The 20,852-nt window shown below is 35.2% G+C and overlaps 1 protein-coding gene across 1 annotated transcript in view; it reads right to left on the bottom strand.

The window, feature by feature from the left end:
- Positions 1–365: 365 nt before the first annotated feature.
- LOC128979900 (nipped-B-like protein) overlaps positions 366–20,852 on the bottom strand; it is a gene marked incomplete at its 5' end in the record, with an annotated part of 72,732 nt that continues 52,245 nt past the window's right edge. The window contains 18 exons of the mRNA XM_054398297.1: positions 366–734; positions 1,344–1,529; positions 2,100–2,274; positions 2,580–2,875; positions 4,125–4,271; positions 5,349–5,549; positions 6,468–6,575; positions 7,353–7,543; positions 8,073–8,246; positions 12,605–12,695; positions 13,242–13,396; positions 13,505–13,598; positions 13,925–14,065; positions 15,730–15,866; positions 16,438–16,546; positions 17,685–17,738; positions 18,758–18,856; positions 20,303–20,437. Of these exons, the coding sequence (XP_054254272.1) occupies positions 366–734; positions 1,344–1,529; positions 2,100–2,274; positions 2,580–2,875; positions 4,125–4,271; positions 5,349–5,549; positions 6,468–6,575; positions 7,353–7,543; positions 8,073–8,246; positions 12,605–12,695; positions 13,242–13,396; positions 13,505–13,598; positions 13,925–14,065; positions 15,730–15,866; positions 16,438–16,546; positions 17,685–17,738; positions 18,758–18,856; positions 20,303–20,437 (2,862 nt within the window). The remainder of the gene's footprint in view (positions 735–1,343; positions 1,530–2,099; positions 2,275–2,579; positions 2,876–4,124; positions 4,272–5,348; positions 5,550–6,467; positions 6,576–7,352; positions 7,544–8,072; positions 8,247–12,604; positions 12,696–13,241; positions 13,397–13,504; positions 13,599–13,924; positions 14,066–15,729; positions 15,867–16,437; positions 16,547–17,684; positions 17,739–18,757; positions 18,857–20,302; positions 20,438–20,852) is intronic.

Genomic DNA, 20,852 nt, shown 5'->3' with positions numbered 1-20,852 from the left:
GCTAAAGAAAGCCATCCATTGCTAGGTTAAAATCCAAGAACACTTTATTAAGAACATTAACAGACTAATTTTCAACATTCACTTGTTTATTTTTTTAAACAGAAAGGTTTTTTTCCAAGATATAAACAATTTCTTGTTAAACTATAATACAGTGGGAGTAAAAATGAACTGAGAAGTTTCTGCTGCACAACAGCGAAGGAAGCTCCCACATAAATGTTTACTAAACATTTCCTTCTTTTTTCCTGTGTCCCAGGTTCCATTCTTACTCTTCTTTTAATTGATTGTTTGTTTGTTTTTATCAGAAAGTTGATATTTCAAGATTTTCTGTTATTTCAATTCCTGTAAATTTGGCTGCATGTACAAATTCAGTAGCTGGAAGTTCCATCCTTGGCAGCATACAGCGATCGTAAAGTCTGCGCGACTTTATTAGTCAGCTTATTAGCACTCGTTAGAGCAATTTTTTTGTAAATAATGTCTGACTCTTTAATAGTGTCTACCCAAGGCACCAGTTTGCGGCCATCACGGCGCTTAGCCTCTGTCCAGGAGCCACTGTAGGAGCCTGCCATCCACTGAACACTGAAGCCATTGCTGGTTTTCTGTACTACTCTTGCAATTTGTGGTCGGTCTTTGTACTTTGGACAGCAAATAGCGATGACATCCATGACATCAACACTTTCATTCATCTGTGCTGCCAACTCCGTAGAGTCTGAATTTCGTTTTGACTTTCTCAATGACTAAAACATTGGGGGGGAAAAAAGACCAAGTGTTACACAAAAGAACTTTAGTGAAATTATTGCTTTTATTGCTTTTAATCCCTTGACGCCAGGAGTTGGGATTTCCCAGCAAACATTCCATTGCCGGCAATGAGACGCACCGTGACCGCCAGCGCCAAGGGGTTAACATAACCTTGTAAAACCACATACTCTTAATTTGTACCCGTGTCTTTATCTCTTATTGATATATAAAATTATATATACACACAAATCATAAAGCTACATAAAAACTTGGCAACAATAAAAAGGATAACACACAGTACATTCCAAAGGGAAATTAATAAATTTTTATACGGGATAAATCTCATTTTCTAGTTGTTATTGGGGTTTTTTGTTGTTGTTGTTTTTTTGCTGTTTTCTTTTTTTTTGTTTTTTTTATTGTCTTTTCTGTTAAACTTTCTACAAAAGTTGTATAAATGGTTAAGTAGAGAATCTCTATCTACAAAATGCTTTTTCATGTGTATTACATTACTTGGTATACATTTAATATAATAGACTGACATTTATAAGCACATAAAAATAATTTTATGTAATACGCTGCGAAATACGTTGACTCCTCCTCCGCCTCACCCCTGAAGTGCCTCCTCCTCTATCCTCCCCATCACTTTCATCATCCTCTGTCTCAGCTGCATTGTTTTTAGGACTGCCTCCTCCAAGCAGCGAGGTAATCGCTTTGTTCCGAGCATTTGTGCTAGCTGACACCTCTCCATCTTCTTCCTCTTCATCAGGATCCAAATGTTCCATAAGGAGCTTGAACTATTAGAAAAAAGCCCAAGAAAACAGATCAGTCCACATTCTAACTTTAAAAACAGATATTAATTGCACACTACATTAAAAAAACAACAACAACAAAAAAACAACAAAAGATAAACAGGGTAAAACAAATGGCAGACAGCTTGTGTTTTGTTCGATGAACTTTTTACTTTCATTTTCTAGTAGATATGTAAATGCTTTTTTCTTGTGTTTCCAAAAATGTAAAGGTAAAAACACTAGATCTAGTCTCTGTTCCTACGATGGAAACAGTCAGGGATAAAGCGAACAAATTGTATGGTAGAGGTATACAAGATCGATACCAGAAATTAGAAAATACTCTGTAAAGATGAACATCGTTTTGTTGAAATTAATTATTTTTTATTGTGTTTAAATTAGAAGACATTGAAAAATAATGCTGCTAGAAATTCTTAAAGGAAATGGTGAGTTATCAGTATATCACATGAGATTATCAGAAACGTAACATTTTGAAATGTTAACACATCAGTATCAAACTTTCAAGTTTATACTGTGTTCAACAGGATTTCAGATTTTCTGCAAAGCAACTTTACTTACATCTAAGTACTGTTTTACTATACTCCTCTTCACTTCTTCTGTGATCTTGGAATTAGCCATATCACTCCGCAGAAAATCCAGAGTTTGTTTTGGATGGAAATGAACTCCTGTCTTCCTGTTTATCGCTTTATCATAAACTTTTGCAGATTCAGATGGAGAATATTTCTGAATTTTACTGTTTAAAGAAAACAGAAGAGCTTTTAAGTCCAAACGCATTTTCAATGAAAAGCTTTTAAAATCTTCAATATAAACAGTTATATTTTAATCATTCTGTATACAGTAGACATCTTGATAAAAAAATAAAATTGTTGCTTTTTCTAAACCAAAGTTTTATTTGATTCCATCTATTATATTTATGCTTTTCTCTTATACAAATCTATTGCTTTAACAATTATTAACAATCAACTTCAGAACAGCAACTTCCAAACTTAATCCTTACTCACCAGGTAAAAAGATGGCCTATTATCTAAATATCCTTACCTATCAGAGAATCCACAGAGGTTCTTTAAATGCTGTTTCAGCATCAAAAGTAATAATATGCCTTGGGAGACATTTGCAAATTCAATTAAAGGAGCTGAATTTTCTGGTAAACATTTCATCACAGCATTTATATCATTTTCTTCATCAGAATCTGAATCAGAGTCTACTCGTTTCCGTAACCTCCGAGGCTTAGAAGCTTCCTCCTCACTTTCGCTCTCACTATCACTTTTACTGTCACTCTCAGTCTCCTCGTCTGATGAAGGCTTTCTTTCCTTTTTTTTGTCTTTCACCATAGACTGCAAGACAGAGAATTTAATAGACATTCTAAAATTAGCATAAGTAGTATCATGAATGTTTCTAAAAAATATATTTCCAAATTCATTACTGTCTTAAATGAGGAAGAATTCTCTGAACAATGTTATTACTTCATAACTCGATATTCAAAGATTAAATTAATTTATGGCAAAAAGACCTGATTATAATTTTGCATGTTATATATATTTCCATATGTACTTTGGTACAGAGTAGTCCTAGGTTTTAACCTTTGTCTCTGTTAAAGTTATATGAGACTAATTACACTGCTGACCAGAAAAATCCTCAAGTTATCATATATATAGTATTACTAACAATCAGTTCTACTACTTGCAAGCATGAAATTGTGAAGCTCTATATTATTACTGCACACAGTATGATTTGTCATAACATAGAACTTAAGATGCTCCAAGTAGGATCTCATCCTCTATGTGCTGATGCTATACACTGGTCCCTCATCTAAACAATGTACTGTCACTTTCTAGCAGATTAAAAATTGACTTTAGTAGGGTGAGAATTCAAAGCAGTGTAGTGTACAGGTATCAATTTTGACTTGTACTTAAGAGTCAGATTGGACATTCTTGAAACAAGTTTGCTCCCTGACAGTTTGGACCTTATACTCCTAAAGTTGTCCAGTAAATGAAGACACTGAAGTCTTTAAGAAATGGAGGCCTTTTTCTTACAGGATTATGTATTGCCACAATAACAGATACTACACCATTATTGAGGTTCTTATATGCTACCTTAAGAAAAGACATATTGTGCACTCTTTTCTTGCAATAAAAAAATGCAAAGTCTCCTAGGTGACACACATGCAACTGCCATCAACTACTTGACAACAAAAGAAACAGCAAACTGGATTTTATTATGAAAATTATATGAACACAATAAACCAGTATTTCATGATGATTCTGGGTTCATGTACTTCCAAGATGCATGCAATTAATATTAATTCCAAATAATTCAGCAATATTAAGGAATGATAGAGATTGAGTATTAAGATCTCAAAATTTGTCATTCTTAATGACATAAGCAGAAATGTAAGGAAAGGTTTTAACTACTGTCTACCAGATGTAGGCCAGAACAGAAAGGGTTGTTTGCTTTCTAATTATCAGTTGCAAAGTAATGCTACTGGTCCATATCATAATAATGGTACTGTATTCACTGAAAAATTGACAAAATTATAGAGAAGTTGCCATCATAATAAATATACTAAAATATAAATGTGCATACCTCTTTAAATGACTGTAGTAGGTTGCTACCAGAAACTGATAGTGTAATGTCTATATGATGCATTATAAACAGTGGCTCTTCCTGTGTTTGATAAGGAAAACAGGCTAGATTGTCTGCTATGTACAAGAGCATATTCACCTCTGTTTTCTGGAAGTTAAAAAAAGGTGCATATAAATATATATAGAAATATCTTAGATTTATCCTAACAGTCTTAGAGAAAAATGTGATCACAAAATTTATTCTACACACTCACCAAACCCACTGTAAAGAACGTATATGTTTATGTAAATTCAGTCATACCTACAGATATAATATTTCTGATCAATCCAAACTAAGTACAGAAAGGTACAGAACAATAAAAAAGTAGCAGATGCATTCTGTTATATATGTAAATATCTTATATTGCAAAGCAAAACAAAGTACCTTGGAGAAATAAAGTTATCAACAATTATATCATAAAAATACATAGTAAAAGGAGAATTTAAGCTTGTAATGCTGTATTTTATTTTCTTTTTAAGTGAAGGAAATGTGATCCTGAAGAAAAGGACTTGGGGGTGCTGGTGGATGAGCTCAACATGAGCCACCAGTGTGCACTTGCAGCCCAGAAAGCCAATCACATCCTGGGCTGCATCAAGAGAAGCGTAGCCAGCAGGTCAAGGGAGGTGATTATCCCCCTCTACTCTGCTCTGGTGCAACCACATCTGGAGTACTGCATCCAGTTCTGGAGCTCCTATTACAGAAAGGATCTGGACGTGATGTAATGTGTCCAGAGAGGGGCCATGAGGATGATCAGAGGGCTGGAGCTCTTCTCCTATGAAGACAGACTGAGTTGGGGCTATTCAGTCTGGAGAAGAGAAGACTCTGAGGAGACCTTATTGTGGCCTTCCAGTATCTGAAGGGGGCCTACAAGAAAGCTGGGGAGGGACTTTTTAGGGTGTCAGGTAATGATAGGACTAGGGAGAACGGAATAAAAATAGAAATGGGTAGATTCAGATTGGATGTTAGCAGGAAATTCTTCTCCATGAGGGTGGTGCAACACTGGAACAGGTTGCCCAGAGAGGTGGTGGAAGCCTCATCCCTGGAGGTTTTTAAGGCCAGGCTGGATGAGGCTCTGAGCAACCTGATCTAGTGTGAGGTGTCCCTGCCCATGGCAGAGGGGTTAGAACTGGATGATCCTTGAGGTCCCTTCCAACCCTAAAAATTCTATGATTCTATGATGCTTACTGCAGTATCATCAAAGAGGTTGAGTAAAGAAATTAGAAATGCTCGTCTGTGTTGTCGATTTCCTCGGATCATGGAGTATAGGTGTGAACACAATGCATTGGATGATTCATCGTGTCTAAAACCTCTTACAGGATCCTTTGGGCAGGTATTGATTGCCTGTTGTACCTGGTAAGACATCTTCATACCAGCCACAGCTTTCATCTGAAATGGAAAAGTAAAGTATTTATTTTTATTTAAGCCATTGCTTTCAAAGGAGTAAAAATGAAGGTGGAAAATCAAACAAATGCCTGTCAACAGAAACTGCTAGCTCATTTTTTATCTTATTTCCTTTTATGTGGATGCTCATATGAAGTTTAACTTTCAAACATGCACTGTGGCGCACTACCTTATGAGTTGGCAAACAGATTAAAACAGAATTAGTGGCAGAGATCAAAATGTCTTAAAAATGCTTTCACTGTAAATTCTGTGTTAGAAATATACAGCTAATCTGTTTACCCACTGCGGCCAGACATTCCATACATGAACTGAATATTTTACTAAATGTGTATGCTTGATGTCACTTGTAGTGAAGCCAACATCTGAATCCATATTAGTACAATAGAACTGACAAATATAAAATGAGGGGTTTGCATATATTCTGTACTTTCCAGCTGATTTTACTTACCTCAGGGCTCCTGTTCTAGTTTCAGAACAAACAATCTCTAGCTAGGCTGTATATCCAACCTCTGCTTCTGTTCTGTGTAGTTGTCTCTTCATCTATACATTGCCTTAAATTCCAGCTGCCTACATAGTAAATTTTATCTGCTAGCCTTCACCTACTGGATTAGTTATCTGTTTGGATGTCATGAATAGTACAATGCTCCAATTTCACTGGAATACAATCAGATTTGGAAAGTCCCACAATGTAGTACAATGTAGACTAGGGCCTTCTGAAATAAGAAGAGGACGCTGTAGCTCAATTTCAGATCTTAAGCGAAAACTAATGGCACTATGCCACAATTTCACAAGTTCTCAGCCTTCAGAATTTCCTTTCTTAATCTGCAGCGGAGGCCTATTCAAGTGTTAATTCACCAGAGAACCTAACAGCATATTTTAAAATTATAAATTACAATTACTTACGTGAATAAACCCAGCATATTTTTTGTCTATTTCCACCAACTGCTGATCAGCTTTGTTTCTCATAGAGGGCTCTGGATCTGTGCCCATAGCAATTAAGTATGGCACACACTTGAAAAACAAATGAAATTATTATTCAGTCATTGTACCTCCTCTTTCTTTCATTCTTTGATCTTCTATTACACTGTTCTTGTTATATTTTGACCACTGCAGAAACTAGAATAGGAAGCTGTATGCAACTTACTAAGAGACTACTTTTTGCAAGAAAATATTACATAATATGCAACAGACCAGCATTATAAATGACAGAAGTTGTGTGAGTTTTCAGGCAGTATTTCCATTTCTCTCAAACTTTAATGTCAATTTATACTACAAAAAAAAAAAAAGATAATTAAAAAAAAAAACAATGTCACCTCTGACTGAACCTGCACAATGGCTGTGGTATAAATGTATAATTTAAAAAAAAAAGAATAATGGAGATGATAAATGAAGTTCTGACATTGACTCTGGAATTCCATAGTGGAAGGACATGAGGATTGAAGTAGAGACAAGCTAACACAGTTTTCAGGATAAAGAATCAAAGAAAACAGCTTGTCATACATCTGAAATTTCTAAGTGTAACAGAAATATGCTCCAGTGTACATCTGAAAGTACTCTTTAGGCATCAAGTACATCTTGATCCAAAGACAAGAAAGTACAGCATTTAAAACTTCATTTGCTAAACCATATACATCAGATTTCAGAATATGTTTTCTGTAAAGGCTCCTTGCTACAATAAGAAATTGCTATAACATAGTTGGAAGACAAAAACTGGAAATGTATCTAGTAAGTGTAAAAATCTCTGAAAACCTGAACAGCAAACCCCCCCATCGTAAAAGCCTACCATACCTGAACAGGATGGATGAGACCCTGGTTTAATGTCAGGGCAATGACATTTAGAGCAAAGTGACGTACACTGGACTGGGTATGAAAGAAAGCCTCAAGGACCTGTTTGAGATACAGCTGCATGATGGAACTACTCATCCCTGAGGAAATATCACCCATTTCTTTCAGGTCTTCCTGCTTTGCTACTTTTTTCCCTGTAAAAAGGACAAAAGCAATAGCACACTCATCACAGTATAATCATTTACTTTGCCATTACTTGATGCATATTGATTTTTAAGCTTTACAATACACACACATTTCAGCTGTCGTAGAATGGGTTCACGATCTCATGAGAAACAGAACAGTTTGATGGCAAATATACTTCAGAAAACTAAAGCTATGACTTTCAAGTCTTGTTCCTCAATAAGTTTTAATTTTAAAAATTTCTTATGTTATATCTGCAAATTAAGCTTAGAGAAGATTTTGATTAAAAGTGTTACTATCATTATTACAGCAATTATGCATTCTGGATTGCTTTCAGGATTTATGCAACTTGAAAATAATAAGCTACACTTCTCAATATACCTATGCACATAATGAATTTTTGAAAACTATTCTAAGATACTTCGTGTACAATATTATCGATTAGGTAACAACCTTAAGTGACTCAGTTCACACATATAGTAATTATATACAAGAAAGTTAGGGCTTGCATGCCTTGATAGCATAGAGCTCAACACTTACAGTCTCTGTCTGCCTGCTGCATACGTGTATCCTCCTCCTGCAAGTAGGTCTGGAGGTTTTTTAAAACCTGGATTTTTAAGTTTACTGAACAGTTCTTATCTGAAAGAATGCTGTTGTACAGAGTCTTCACTTCCTGTTCAAACATTAAACTTGGGTGTTGTATAAATGCAAATCCTAAGGAGGGAAGAAAAGAGGAAATATTCCACATTATTATCTAGAAATTGTATTTTTGCTTTTAAAATCTTCCTTCAAAATAGAGGTATGAAATTTATCACTCACACACACATCCCCCAATAACATAGCTTTTTCTATTAAAAACAATAGTGCTTTTTCATATGGACACCATTCTAAGCTTACAAGGAGTTCTATTAGCCATGACTCTGATAGATAGATGGGGTGCTGACCCAGGGCAGTTGCACTAAGAAGTGTTATACAGATCTGGAAGCATATTCAGTGTACTCCTGAAACTGTAAATAGTTATTCATATGCAGGTGGAGCAAATGTGGAAAAATTTATAAATATCACAAGTATTTAAAAAATAAAACCTTAAAAGAAAAAACATATTTTTCATAGAATCATAGCATGGCTTGAGCTGAAAGGGACCTTAAAGATCACAGAATCACAGAAATGTTCAGGTTGGAAAAGGCCCTCAGGATCACCAAGTCCAACCCAGAGCCCTACTCTACAAGGGTCACCCCTAAACCATATCCCCAAGCACCACTTCCAAACGACCTTTAAATACATCCAGGGTTGGTGACTCAAACACTTCCCTAGGCAGCCCATTCCAATGCCTGACCACTCCTTCCATGAAAAAAATTTTCCTAATGTCCAGTCTAAAACTTCCCAGTTGCAACTTAAGGCTATTCCCCCTTGTTCTATCACTAATTACCTGTGAGAAGAGACCAGCACCAACCTCTCCACAACGTCCTTTCAGGTAGTTGTAGAGAGTGATGAGGTCTCCCCTCAGCCTCCTCTTTATCAAACTAACCAGCCTCAGCTCCTTCAGTTGCTCTTCATAAGATTTATTCTCCAGGCCCTTCATCAGCTTCATTGCCCTCCTCTGCACTCACTCCAGATCATCTAGTTCCAACGCCCTGCCATGGGCAGGGACATCTCCCACTAGCCCCAAGTCTCATCAAGCCTGGTCTTAAGCACTTCCAGGGATGAGGTGTCTACAACTTCTCTGGGCAACCTGTTCCAGTGTCTCACCACCCTCATCGTAAAGTACTTCTTCCTAATGTCCTATCTAAATCTTCCCTCTAGTTTCAAACTATTGCTCCTTGTCCTATCACCACAGGCCCTTATAAATAATCCCTCTTCAGCTTTCCTATAGGCCCCCTGTTTTCAAGAGAAGGCCTTAATAGGTATATGAACAATGACAGCGAGAGGTATAAATTTCATTTTACTGTATTCGCTATCTGAGGCAGTCCCAAGACTACATCTATTAGAAGATGTACACTATACAATTGCTTTGATCTGCAGCCTTACCCTTGACAAAGAACTCCTTATTCTTAGTCAGGGCAGTCTTTATTTCATAAAACTCTGATCTAAATTAGTGACAGTATCACAGAATCACAAAATGTTAGGGGCTGGAAGGGACCTTGAAAGCTCATCCAGTCCAACCCCTCTGCCAGAGCAGGATCACCTAGAGCAGATCACACAGGAACACATCCAGGTGGGTTTTGAGTTTCTCCAGAGAGGGAGACTCCACACCCCCCCCCCCCCCCAGGCAGCCTGTTCCAGTGTTTTGTCACCCTCACAGGGAAAAATTTTTTCCTCCTGTTTCTGTGGAACTTCCTATGCCTCAACTTCCACCCATTGCCCCTTGTGCTGTCATTGGGCATTACCAAGCAGAGCCTGGCTCCATCCTCTTGGCACTCACCCTTTACATATTTATAAACATTAATGAGGTCACCCTTTAGTCTCCTCCTCTCCAAGCTAAAGAGCCCCAACTCCCTTAGTCTCTCCTCATAAGGAAGATGTTCCACTCCCTTAATCATTTTTGTGTATATATCATTTTAGATCACACATATAGATTTAGAAATGCTGTTGACAAAATCTTACAGAGAACCATAAAAAAACTGTAATGGGAACATAATTTTTCAATTTAAACTAAGTTTAACTACTTGATTCATTTTTTTTAAGACTGTGAGGAAAGCAGATAATAAGTGCATTTTTTCATGACCACAGAAAACTAAGACTCTGAATGAACACACAGAAAACAAGCATAAAAGAAGAACGGGGGGGAAGTGAAAGTAAATAAAATTATGCAAAAGTGGCTGTAACAAAGGGAAGATAGAGTTGAGTTTTTAAAACTAGCTCTGTGCACACAAACAAGTGTAGGTAAAGGCTAAGTCTAAGGCAAGACCTGTGTGTTTAAGATCTCATTTCAGTCTCAAAACAGGAAGAGGAGAGAAGGCAGGGAAGATAGAGGGGAAAGAGGTGAAAGAAAAAAGATTGATGCTCCTCTTTGGAGTATGTAGTATAATTGTGCACTTTATACAGGTGCATATTGATGTTTATAAATATCTTGACTGCCTTTGAGAAAGTCCAACCCATTTCTTAAGGTTAATTTTAAAAACAAAATGCACTTGTATGTATGTGTAATGAACCATTACTTGGCATAAGGATTTGTCATAGGAGATGAAAAAAGGTATCTCCTGTGTTCTTTTAAGGACTGACTTCGCATCTCAGGCTACCCTTGAACCAGTTCTCTTCATACCTTTGTTTTCACTCTGTTAAGAGTAAGCACTGAACTTGGCTGAATAAGACCTTGCCTGTTAGATACTTACAAAATTTCTTTGGAAGAGAAGCATAACCATAATCCTTAATCTTATGGTTAAGACTAATCATTTGACAACAGTGATATCCCAAAACAAAGGCTAAAACCGTTGAGTGTCCTTACTGAAAAGACACACTAATAATTACCGATAGGAAAGCACACACACTTCATGCGATGCCTTCATCGTATATAAACGTTAAATTAGGTTGTTAAGTCATTTTAATCTTATTGATGCACACAAGTGTTGACTGGATTTGACAGCTGGGTTCAATTATCAGTCTGTAAGGTAGAACTTTGCACTGCCTACCACATCTCTGTACATCCAGCAGTTACCTTCAAAATGGAATCAGTACTTAAATGAGATTAATATATCACTGAAAACAGTTGTCTGAGTTTTAATTAAAATAAAGACTAATGTGCTTACGGGCAGAGGAAAAATAAAAATCTGAAGAATGCCTAGTGATAGCCACCTCTGTTTTCTTTTCTTACCCCGAACTGATCGGTCTGTAATTTAGAGACATTTTTGACAAATGCAACATTCTCAGCATCCATGAGTACAGCAATCATGTCTATGGTTAGGAAGATAGCCCTATCCCATGTGCAACATTGTGTAGAGGACAATTAAATTAGAATGAACTACAGTAAGTGTTGTGCATCTTGATACAATGCCTAGAAAAACCTCCAGGTAGTCCAGAACACCGTAGCATTGCATCTGCAACAGTGGCAACTCTAAAGCCATTAATCCCACTCAGTTGTCTGAAATAGTTTCCTCAGAGAATATCAAATCAAGATTCAGTTTCAGTCCTTATCCTCACAGTCCTCCCTAGCCTAAACTGAAGAAGGATATTTAAAAAGTCACCTAAAAAGCAGCATCAGAAGGCAAATTCATGTCTACAGTTAAATCATACAATGTAAGCTCACATGCATGGGAGACAACTTTCTTTAGAATAAGCCACAAGCATGAACTAAACTCTTCCAGAAACCAAGGCCTATCTGTCCAAACAAGATCCTCTCACATGTATTGTTTTGGCCCTTGAGCAGAAGATGAACATGATACAAACCACTCAGTGTCAGTTCATGTACTACTGTAAGTCACAGAGATACCATACTAATGCCTTCAGATAAAGAAATTATTTAAAATTTAAACATTGTCAAAATACCAAAACAAATTGTAATATTTAGACTACAACATCATCTCAATACCTCATTACATCTCACAGAGCATCCCCCAGCTGGTACAAACTGCTAGAGTTCCCTTGACTCCCATGGAATATCTGCCCTTACACTTAAAAGTCTCAAAGTTTTTCTGGCATTTTTTCTAGTTATTCTTTAATCATACTTTGGTGGACTGCAAAAGAAGATTTGGAGTTAACACTTTCACATGGGGAAAAAATAATATCTCCATTAATTTGGAAACCTGATGCTTTTTAAGACTTGGTCACACAGAAAAGGTATTCACTGTCAAAAGCATCTGCTCTGCTGAAGAAGTATGCAACTTCAGAATATCCCTTTGACTACGTTTCTATAGCCAGTTCTCAGATATAACATTGTAATGGTTTAGCACAAGGACTAAACTGCCTGCTCCCCCAACACAAAAGTGAGCAGCAGATTCAGCTTAATCCATGACAAACATGCAGTGAACTATGATTTTAAACAAACACCCCTGTTACTACACAAATAAATTAATTCCTTCTGAAATGCATGGATTTTTTACTATAGTAGAATAATAAAAACTATTAATATTTCTTACCAAGGCCAATAATGGCTTTTGTCTGTACTTCTTCATCTGAATGTTTTGTAAAATACATCAGCAGTTCAAGTACTTTATCCTTAATGTTAACCTGAGGAAATAAAAACAAAAATAATAGCTATTTGAAAATGAAACAGATATTTTTAATCTCTTATAAAATGCATAAAAACCAAAAAGGAGAAACATAGTCTTACTGTATGGCCTATATTGTATACATTTTTAAAAAAATACATAGACTCATAGAATCATTTAAGTTGGAAAAGATCTTGAAGATCACCGAATCCAACCATTCTCTAACATTACCAAGTCTGGTGCTAAACCATGTCCTTCAGCATCACATCTCTTCATCATTTAAACACCTCCAGGGATGGGGATTCAACCACCTCCCTGGGGAGCCTATTTCAGTGTTTTTTCTAATATCCAATCTAAACCTCTCCTGGTGCAACTTGAGGCCATTTCCTCTTGTCCTATTTCTTGTTTCTTGGGAGAAGAGATCAACCTCCACCTCACTACAACCTTCTTTCAGGGTGTTGTAGAGTGAGAAGATATTTTTTGAGGGACAATGAACACTGCTTTCAAATTGACGTGGAACATTAAACAAACATAAGTCACAGAACACAAATACAAATTATTTTACCTTACTGTTGCCCTTAAAATCCTCCTGATCAAAATCAAAATGCCGACACAATGCTCCAACAGTGAAAAGTGACCTAAGGAGTGCTGGCTTATTGGCAGTAAGTACTGTGCTGTTGGGGTCTTCTTGGTGTTGACTTTTTAATTTTGAAAGTGCACCTACAGCAAAATAAAAGTTGATCACAGTATTAAGTCATGGTGTATCCCTACAAAAGGACTTATAGCCAAAACTGAAGAGTGACAAATGCATGTTGTGATTTAAATTACCATAGTATCTGTTAAAACAGGCCCACACAAATTTATAGTTCTGGGTGACCTTATTCACAACAGCCCCAAGACAGCTCACACAATGCTGGACAACCTAGGATCAAGAAAGAACAAATGAGTTATACATTTAGAAGTTAAAGCTGAGATTTTTGTGAGTTTATGCAGGAAAAAGCTATGTAGAACTAAAACTAAGGATCTAACAGATGTAATGCCCATCTCCTAGACTGCTATGAAAACCTGCCCAAACTTAAAATTGTTAAAATACAGCAACAATACACACAAACACTGATAAACCAAGAACATTAATTTTTTTTGTGGCTCAAAAATTATCTTCATAATTAATATAGACTTTCTTTAAATCAAAACCATGTATTGCAATGTGGAAGGGAATCCACTGAATAGTAGCAAATAAAAGCTTACTGTCATGCCATATTTGATGATAAGTTTCATGAGGTCTTCCTCAATAGTGGCAAGAAATGTCTCACTTGGGTGCTCCATTAGTGGCACTACAAGTTCTAAGATTTTTGCAACATTGCAGATCACCATGAAATCATTCTGGGTCTGAAACAACAGTATTTATAGCATTTAACATTTCTGGCTGTTACCTATAAGTTAAGCATTATTAATATGTATTACATAATACATATGCATTAATATTACATAACAATATTAATACAATCAAATTACATACCAATACATATTAATATAACACACATACATAATAGTATAATACAATTATATATCTTATGTAAAATATTTTATAAAGATTTAAAAGACCATTTATATAGTTTACATCTGCTTTTAAAGTACATATTTTGAAAGCAAGTTCTTGTTTTCTACTGAACTTTCAGAGGAAAAAAAAAATTAAAAAAAAAATTTTTGACAGAGAACTTCACTTCATCAAGGCTGTGACAGACCTGAAAACTTTTGGTGCTGCTAGTTTTTTGGAGTCCTGTAATAAATCTAGGAACCTTTCCTGATGTATACACACTAGAGAGCATACAACACCTCTGAACAGGTATTGGCAACAAATGAAGTTTTACTATGGCTGAATGTGGTTTAAAGAAAACAGATAATAATGCACACAAATACAGAAATTGCAATTAAAATTATTATTAGTTTGCATTATCATGACTGTATGTGCAAGTGAAGACTCTATGGAAAACATATATTAAATATACAACCTGCTAGAAATTTTTTTGACAAATCAAGCTCACTAATCACAATAGGATAATTTCAAGTTGTTACTATCAAACTCTTTAAATATTCGAGCTGACTGGTAATTCTATAATTTGACTCAACCTGTATAAGTACAACATTTCTGAAACACACTGAAAAGACGTTGAAGGAAGTTATAAGCAGATAATCCTTTCCTATATTGTTTGACCAGATGCAGATTTAAAAGTATGTTGTAGATGTGCCAAGAGATGCCCCAGGGCTAAACCTGTAGAATGCTAGGCTATGCCTACAAGCTAAGCTTTGTTATTAGTATTCTTATTATATTTGTTATTTGTATTCTTCAAGCCTGCCCTTTCCTGGGCAGCTGACCTAATATAATGGATTGCTGCCACCCACCCAGCCAAACACTTCCTTGAGCCATGGCTGCATGATCCTGCCCTACTCCTTCTGCCAGATCAGGGGTTTATCACAACCTTCACTGAGCCAATTGTGCTAATCAAAATGGCAGAAAGCAAAACAGTGTTTCAGAGGAAGGGGTTCAGCATTATAGCTCTCTGCCATTTTTGTCTTACAGGGGAGTACAAAAACACCAGAGCTAGGGAAGGGAGAGTACTGAAGAGGATAGAGCAGGACATTTTCCTTCAGTAATATTTACTATATGTTAAATCATTATTTTATGGAACTGTACTTTTAGTTTTATGATTTGTGTGTTAAATTTTAACTACTTTTTAGACTGTTTCTGTAAACCAAAGCAATTGTAAGATATTATTTCATAACAGGCAAAAGAGGTGGCACAGGTTTCAGTTTCATTTGGCTGTAAAACGTGAATGTAGAGGGTGAGGAACAGCATCTTGGAAGCTATAGAGTTCATTAGAAGGCTCTATATATCTTCAGAAGATATGATGTTCATGAAATATAAAAACAATTTTTATTTCTATTTTCCTATCTTCAGTTTCATCAAGCATACAAGATGGTCATTCATTTCCATGCTTAAATATATGGGGAACAGAAAAAATAAGACTGCTTTTCTAATTTTCCCTACTTACACTACATTTAGTGGTCAAGTATGGCTGCATGGTCATGGCGTGTTTAACCATTAGCTGGGGCCTGATTTTGCTGAATAAGAACAAAGTGGTTATGCAAGCAACCAAGCGACCAGAATTCACGCCTTTGTTGTCGGAATCTGCAAAAAAATTAGAAAATACACAAAGTAATGTTCGGCAATGAAAAACATATGGCCAAACCATCATATTAATATATCTTTCATAATATATCTTTCAAGATCAGTACAAATATTCTTATTAGATTAGAGATGAGGACATAATGTGTTGACATTTGTATGTGATCACAAAATATGTGGTATAAGAAGCAAAGATGCTTCAAAGTCTTCACTAGTTTTTAAACTACTTACTGTACATAGAACACTGACCCAGTCAATGATACCTAATTTATAAGTGTAAAACAATATTAATGCAAATAAAGCTTGCCGTGTTTGTTTTGTTTTCAGTGACCTAGAAGTTTAAAGAATTTATTTTAAAAGTAGTTCTGTTATTGAGGTTAGCTAGAGAAAATTAGGGATGCTTTATTATTATACAGTGCTCAAAAGTTCATAACAAACTTACATACAATAATTCATTACTATCAGTTTCATATATCAAATTGTGTAACTAACTTTTTGTGATAGTAAATTGAACCACTGCTGTTACAGTATCATATAAAATTCAAAGGAGCTACTGGGTTGTAAACAATATTACCTGATAAGGATTCCTCATATTTAAGAATGTGCTCAACCAAATTGTCAACAAGTTGAGTACAGGCTTTCTTCACAGGTTTATATGAGGCATCCTCTTCTGACTTCAACAGCTATAGCAGATGAAATAAAAAATTATTTATTATTAGGTGTGCATTCATTTACATTGGATACATGCTGTTTTTGTAATAATTACTACAGATACACAAGGATTTTGAACTACAAAAGCATTTAACTTCTCCATAAAAGATACACGGTAAAGGGAAGTTAAAAATCAAACCGAAATGCAAGAGAAGAAAAATTAGCTGTGACAAAAGGACCAAAAAGTTATACTGATTTTTGCATTGGGATGAACGCTAACTTTGTGCTTAATTAAATCATGCAGAAACCAATAATGCAGTCATACTTGCCAGCACTAACTAATGAATTAGAAGGCTTTTTAAAATGCTTAGAGAAAAAAAATGTAGCAAATTCAAAAAGAACTTTGGTTTTGACACAGAACAAAAATATCAAACCAAAATGAAACATAGTTCTATGAAGATTTAAATCAACTAATTTAATTGAGCCAGTATTATAGCTTTTTCTTCAGTGCATACATTAAGAAGCACTTTGGTTTACTTGGCTACCTATTTCATGGCACTCCAGACTAAAGCAAAATCTCTGGAGACTTCCAATTCCTCCACGTATACTAGCGTTAATTTTGCTGGAAAATTAGCAAGCACATACAAGTTGTAGAGGAGAAAGATAACATAGGCCAAGAGATATAAACAAAGCAAGCTTATTTCTTAGAAAAATCAGGGTAAAATATAATGCATAAGTAAGCTAAACTCTGAAGATCCATTGCTTCTATAAAATGAGTAACAAATATATTGGATGTGTAAATGCATTTATCTACCACTAAAAAAATTTGCATTACACTAGAGGCCTCATTTCAGAATTAAGTATCATAGCTGTGGACTTCATGTTACGTCACTCACTACTGAAGAGAATATGAAATTAAAATCAACCAAGCAAAACTTCTCCCCCCCCAAAGTATTTTTAAAACAGATCATATGGAAAGAAAGAAACTCATTGGAGACAAAGAAAATCACACCAATGAAGATTTTAAAAAGGTCAGATGTTTGAAGGACACGAATTTAATTTTACTGTAAAGGACTGCTCTGTGTAGTCTCCCTTCAGTGTGTTTTATTACCAAAAGAAACGTTGAAATTCTTACAATGATTGTGCCATATATTCAAACTCATTACTTACATTTTGAAGAAGTTGTTCAAACCAATCATACCCTGTATCTCTACAAGCTGCAACCTAAAAATAGTTTTGAGAATAAATGGTTAAAAAAGGTATCAGAAGAAAAATTACTTCAATACAGATGTCATCAAAAAAGATCAGTAAACATGCATAGATAATATTTTCATATACATCCAGTACAATATCTTTGGAGGTCAGAAACCTTCTTGTGCATTTGAAAAACAGTTCTCACATTTAAGTGATCCCAGAACTTGCATCCCATACAACACAAGGCCTACACATTTTACTGGAGATTGCTGGATCTAATGTAAATAAAATTTTGGTTTTGTACAACAACATTTTGTACAGATTAAAGCACAAGTACAAGCCCGACATACAAAAAATGAACATGTGCATCTATACATATACATATTTTTATATAAACAGACTAAGCCTTCACTGGTACCACATCAGGAACAGCTCACAGGATCTCCAAAATAGAATAGATGGGAGAACTGAGAATTAGGCTGAAGTCAAATCAACTAACTTCCCAGTCTGGAAAAATGCACACTACAATGCCATTTAGTAAAAATCTTGAAAAGCAAGATGGAGTTTAAGCTCAAAATTATATGTAGTAAAGCAAGTACTTTGATATTTACATCTTGGTATAACTGATATTAAAATACCTCTTCAGCACAGTGATTTCACACAACACATTTTCACTAAATATGTATAAACATTTTATTTGAAATAGATGTTTTTTGTTTAATTTGCTGCTCCTGAAAAGTAGATAAACTATGCAGACCCTAGTTTACCTTGGGTGGGAACATGACCCTGTATTTGTTAAAAGAGCTTATTAACCTTTCAAAATATTTTTTCTTTTAAGAGACAACTTCTTAATTAGACTTAATTATATGCTGCTATGAGCATTTTCTGGAAAATGTTAAATATAACAGAAACTTGCTGTGGTTTAACTGAACAAGTATTTTACACAACCTGAATATAATGTGGTCTCAGTTGTTACTTCCCAGCAGATTAGTGAGCATTTAAAGTTTCCTACAGTCTGCACACAATCAATTCAAATTTGTTTATCATACCACGTCAGTGATGTTTAGTATTTTCCTGGTCATTGCTTCTTTGTCGTGGTGTGGAGTAGGAGTAAACCAGAGCTTCTGGAATGTCTCATTTACTAACTTCTGAAGTTAAAAAAAAACAAACAACAAAACACGTTAGCAGAAATAAATACACTTGTCTTGGCACATAGGTATTATTTCTGTTACATCCATACAATAGATTTGTTGAAAATACATGCCATTTTGTAAGAAATTATTCAACCTAAGTGAGACTGTTGTAGAGAATATTATGAGACACACCCAGATCTACTATTATAGCACTTATACTGGCCTCTAAAGCAAGCTTCACTAAAATGATCTACAGAATGATACTACAGAAAATGGAGTTACCACTTTCCTGCACTAATCTGCATTCCTTGGGAAAATGTAGTACCCTGAGATGCTGACAGCCAAATGCAATATTACAATTTCTACAGCAAAGTTAGCAGCAATTGTAGATTACTTTGGCATTTTCAGAACAGCTGTGACAAAGTGGAGAAGAGAGAGAAGCAGTGTCTCTCCACCCAAACATAGGAAGTAAGTTCCCTTCCTATGTGTTTGGATGGAGGAAAAGATGGAATAGAATGAAAGTGAACTAATTGTTCCTGAGTTACTTATAAAGCATATGGTTGTAAGAAGCAGTCCTCATTCATGGAAACATAAAAAAAAATACTTTGCAGATACTGCCTCATCTTTCTGATGTCATTGGAAAGGCAGGGGAAAAGAGGAGAGAGAACAAGGTCATCCTTCTTTCCTAGCAGCTCCTGGGATCCAGCTATTCATCTACTTCTTGATTAACAGTCGTCTTTGAAAGGCATTTGGCATTAATGTATCTCAAGTGACAAAAATATATGCTGCAGCTTTAAAGTTGCAGTTTTCAAATTTCACTAAAAGCTCAATACATAATTATTATATATGTATTCATAATTACTCAGCAATTTAAAAATAAATTTTGTTAAATCAAACCACAAATATCAGTGTCAGGTTTATGATTCAACACTTAGTTTTATGCCCTTCTGCATATACATAGCACAAATAGTAGAATATGGTCACATAAGTAACATTTTAGGGGGAATAACATATTCATTAAACATTCAGAATTAATGCAAAATTAGCACAGATGAATACTTTATATTTTTTTCATATACACAGAACTTACAAACTTGGTATATACTAACATCAAGTATTTAATTTTGACTTAGTTTATTTTGTCTGCAGAAAGGAGCTTTAAATGCCAATTTTACTTTTCAGAAAAGAGAAGTACTAAAGACAACACTTGCAAGGAGAAAAACAACTCAAAACTCTAAAGAATAACTTTTAAAAACCTTTTGATTGTCAGCAAGAACTTGAAGAAAATAGAAGAAAGAAAAGAAAGAAAACTAAGTCAGACACCAATGTAGAAAGCTAAGATATTTGCTCTCAAAAATTGAAAGTGAATAAAAATTACAAAGGACCAATGAATTTTTGGAGGGTCAAAATATAGAAAGACATTATGATAATTAAAATCCTGAAGAATATGTTTCATTCTACCTTAATGCCTTCTTCATCATTGACTCTCCGAATCATTTTCACACACATCTCTGTAATTTTGGGAAATGTTGGTTGTTCAATGCAGATATCCCTAAGTATCTTTATGACTCTTTTTCTGACACTGATACCAGTATCCTGTGAGGAGAAAAGCATTACGCTCTTGAAAACAAGTCAGACATATGAATTGATATTCGAAGATCACCCGATCTGACCTGCAAAACGTATTTAGAAAAGGCAGTGAAAATATTCTGGAGTGCATTTATAGAAAAGGTCAGCATAACTTGTGCCACTTTATTTGCAACAATTCTAAAGAGTCTGTCTGAGTCCACAGAATACCTAATTGCTTCCTCCATTTATATCCTCCCATTTAAGAGCTCATAATGTTACAAATGTATAATTCCATTTCTTAATTCAAGACCTTACAAGTTAGATGTGATGATGCTTTAGCTACTGTGTTGGAACACACAAGATCGTTTGTAGATGTGAACTGTAATAGTTCAAAAGCCTTTGAATAAAGTTTATGGATAACATACATGCAGCAAATCTTTTC

This window comes from Indicator indicator (assembly GCF_027791375.1).
Source record: "Indicator indicator isolate 239-I01 chromosome W unlocalized genomic scaffold, UM_Iind_1.1 iindW_random_scaffold_51, whole genome shotgun sequence".
Classification (NCBI taxonomy): domain Eukaryota; kingdom Metazoa; phylum Chordata; class Aves; order Piciformes; family Indicatoridae; genus Indicator; species Indicator indicator.
Note: the sequence above shows the minus strand (reverse complement) of the source record. Positions and strands in the feature narration are given on the sequence as shown.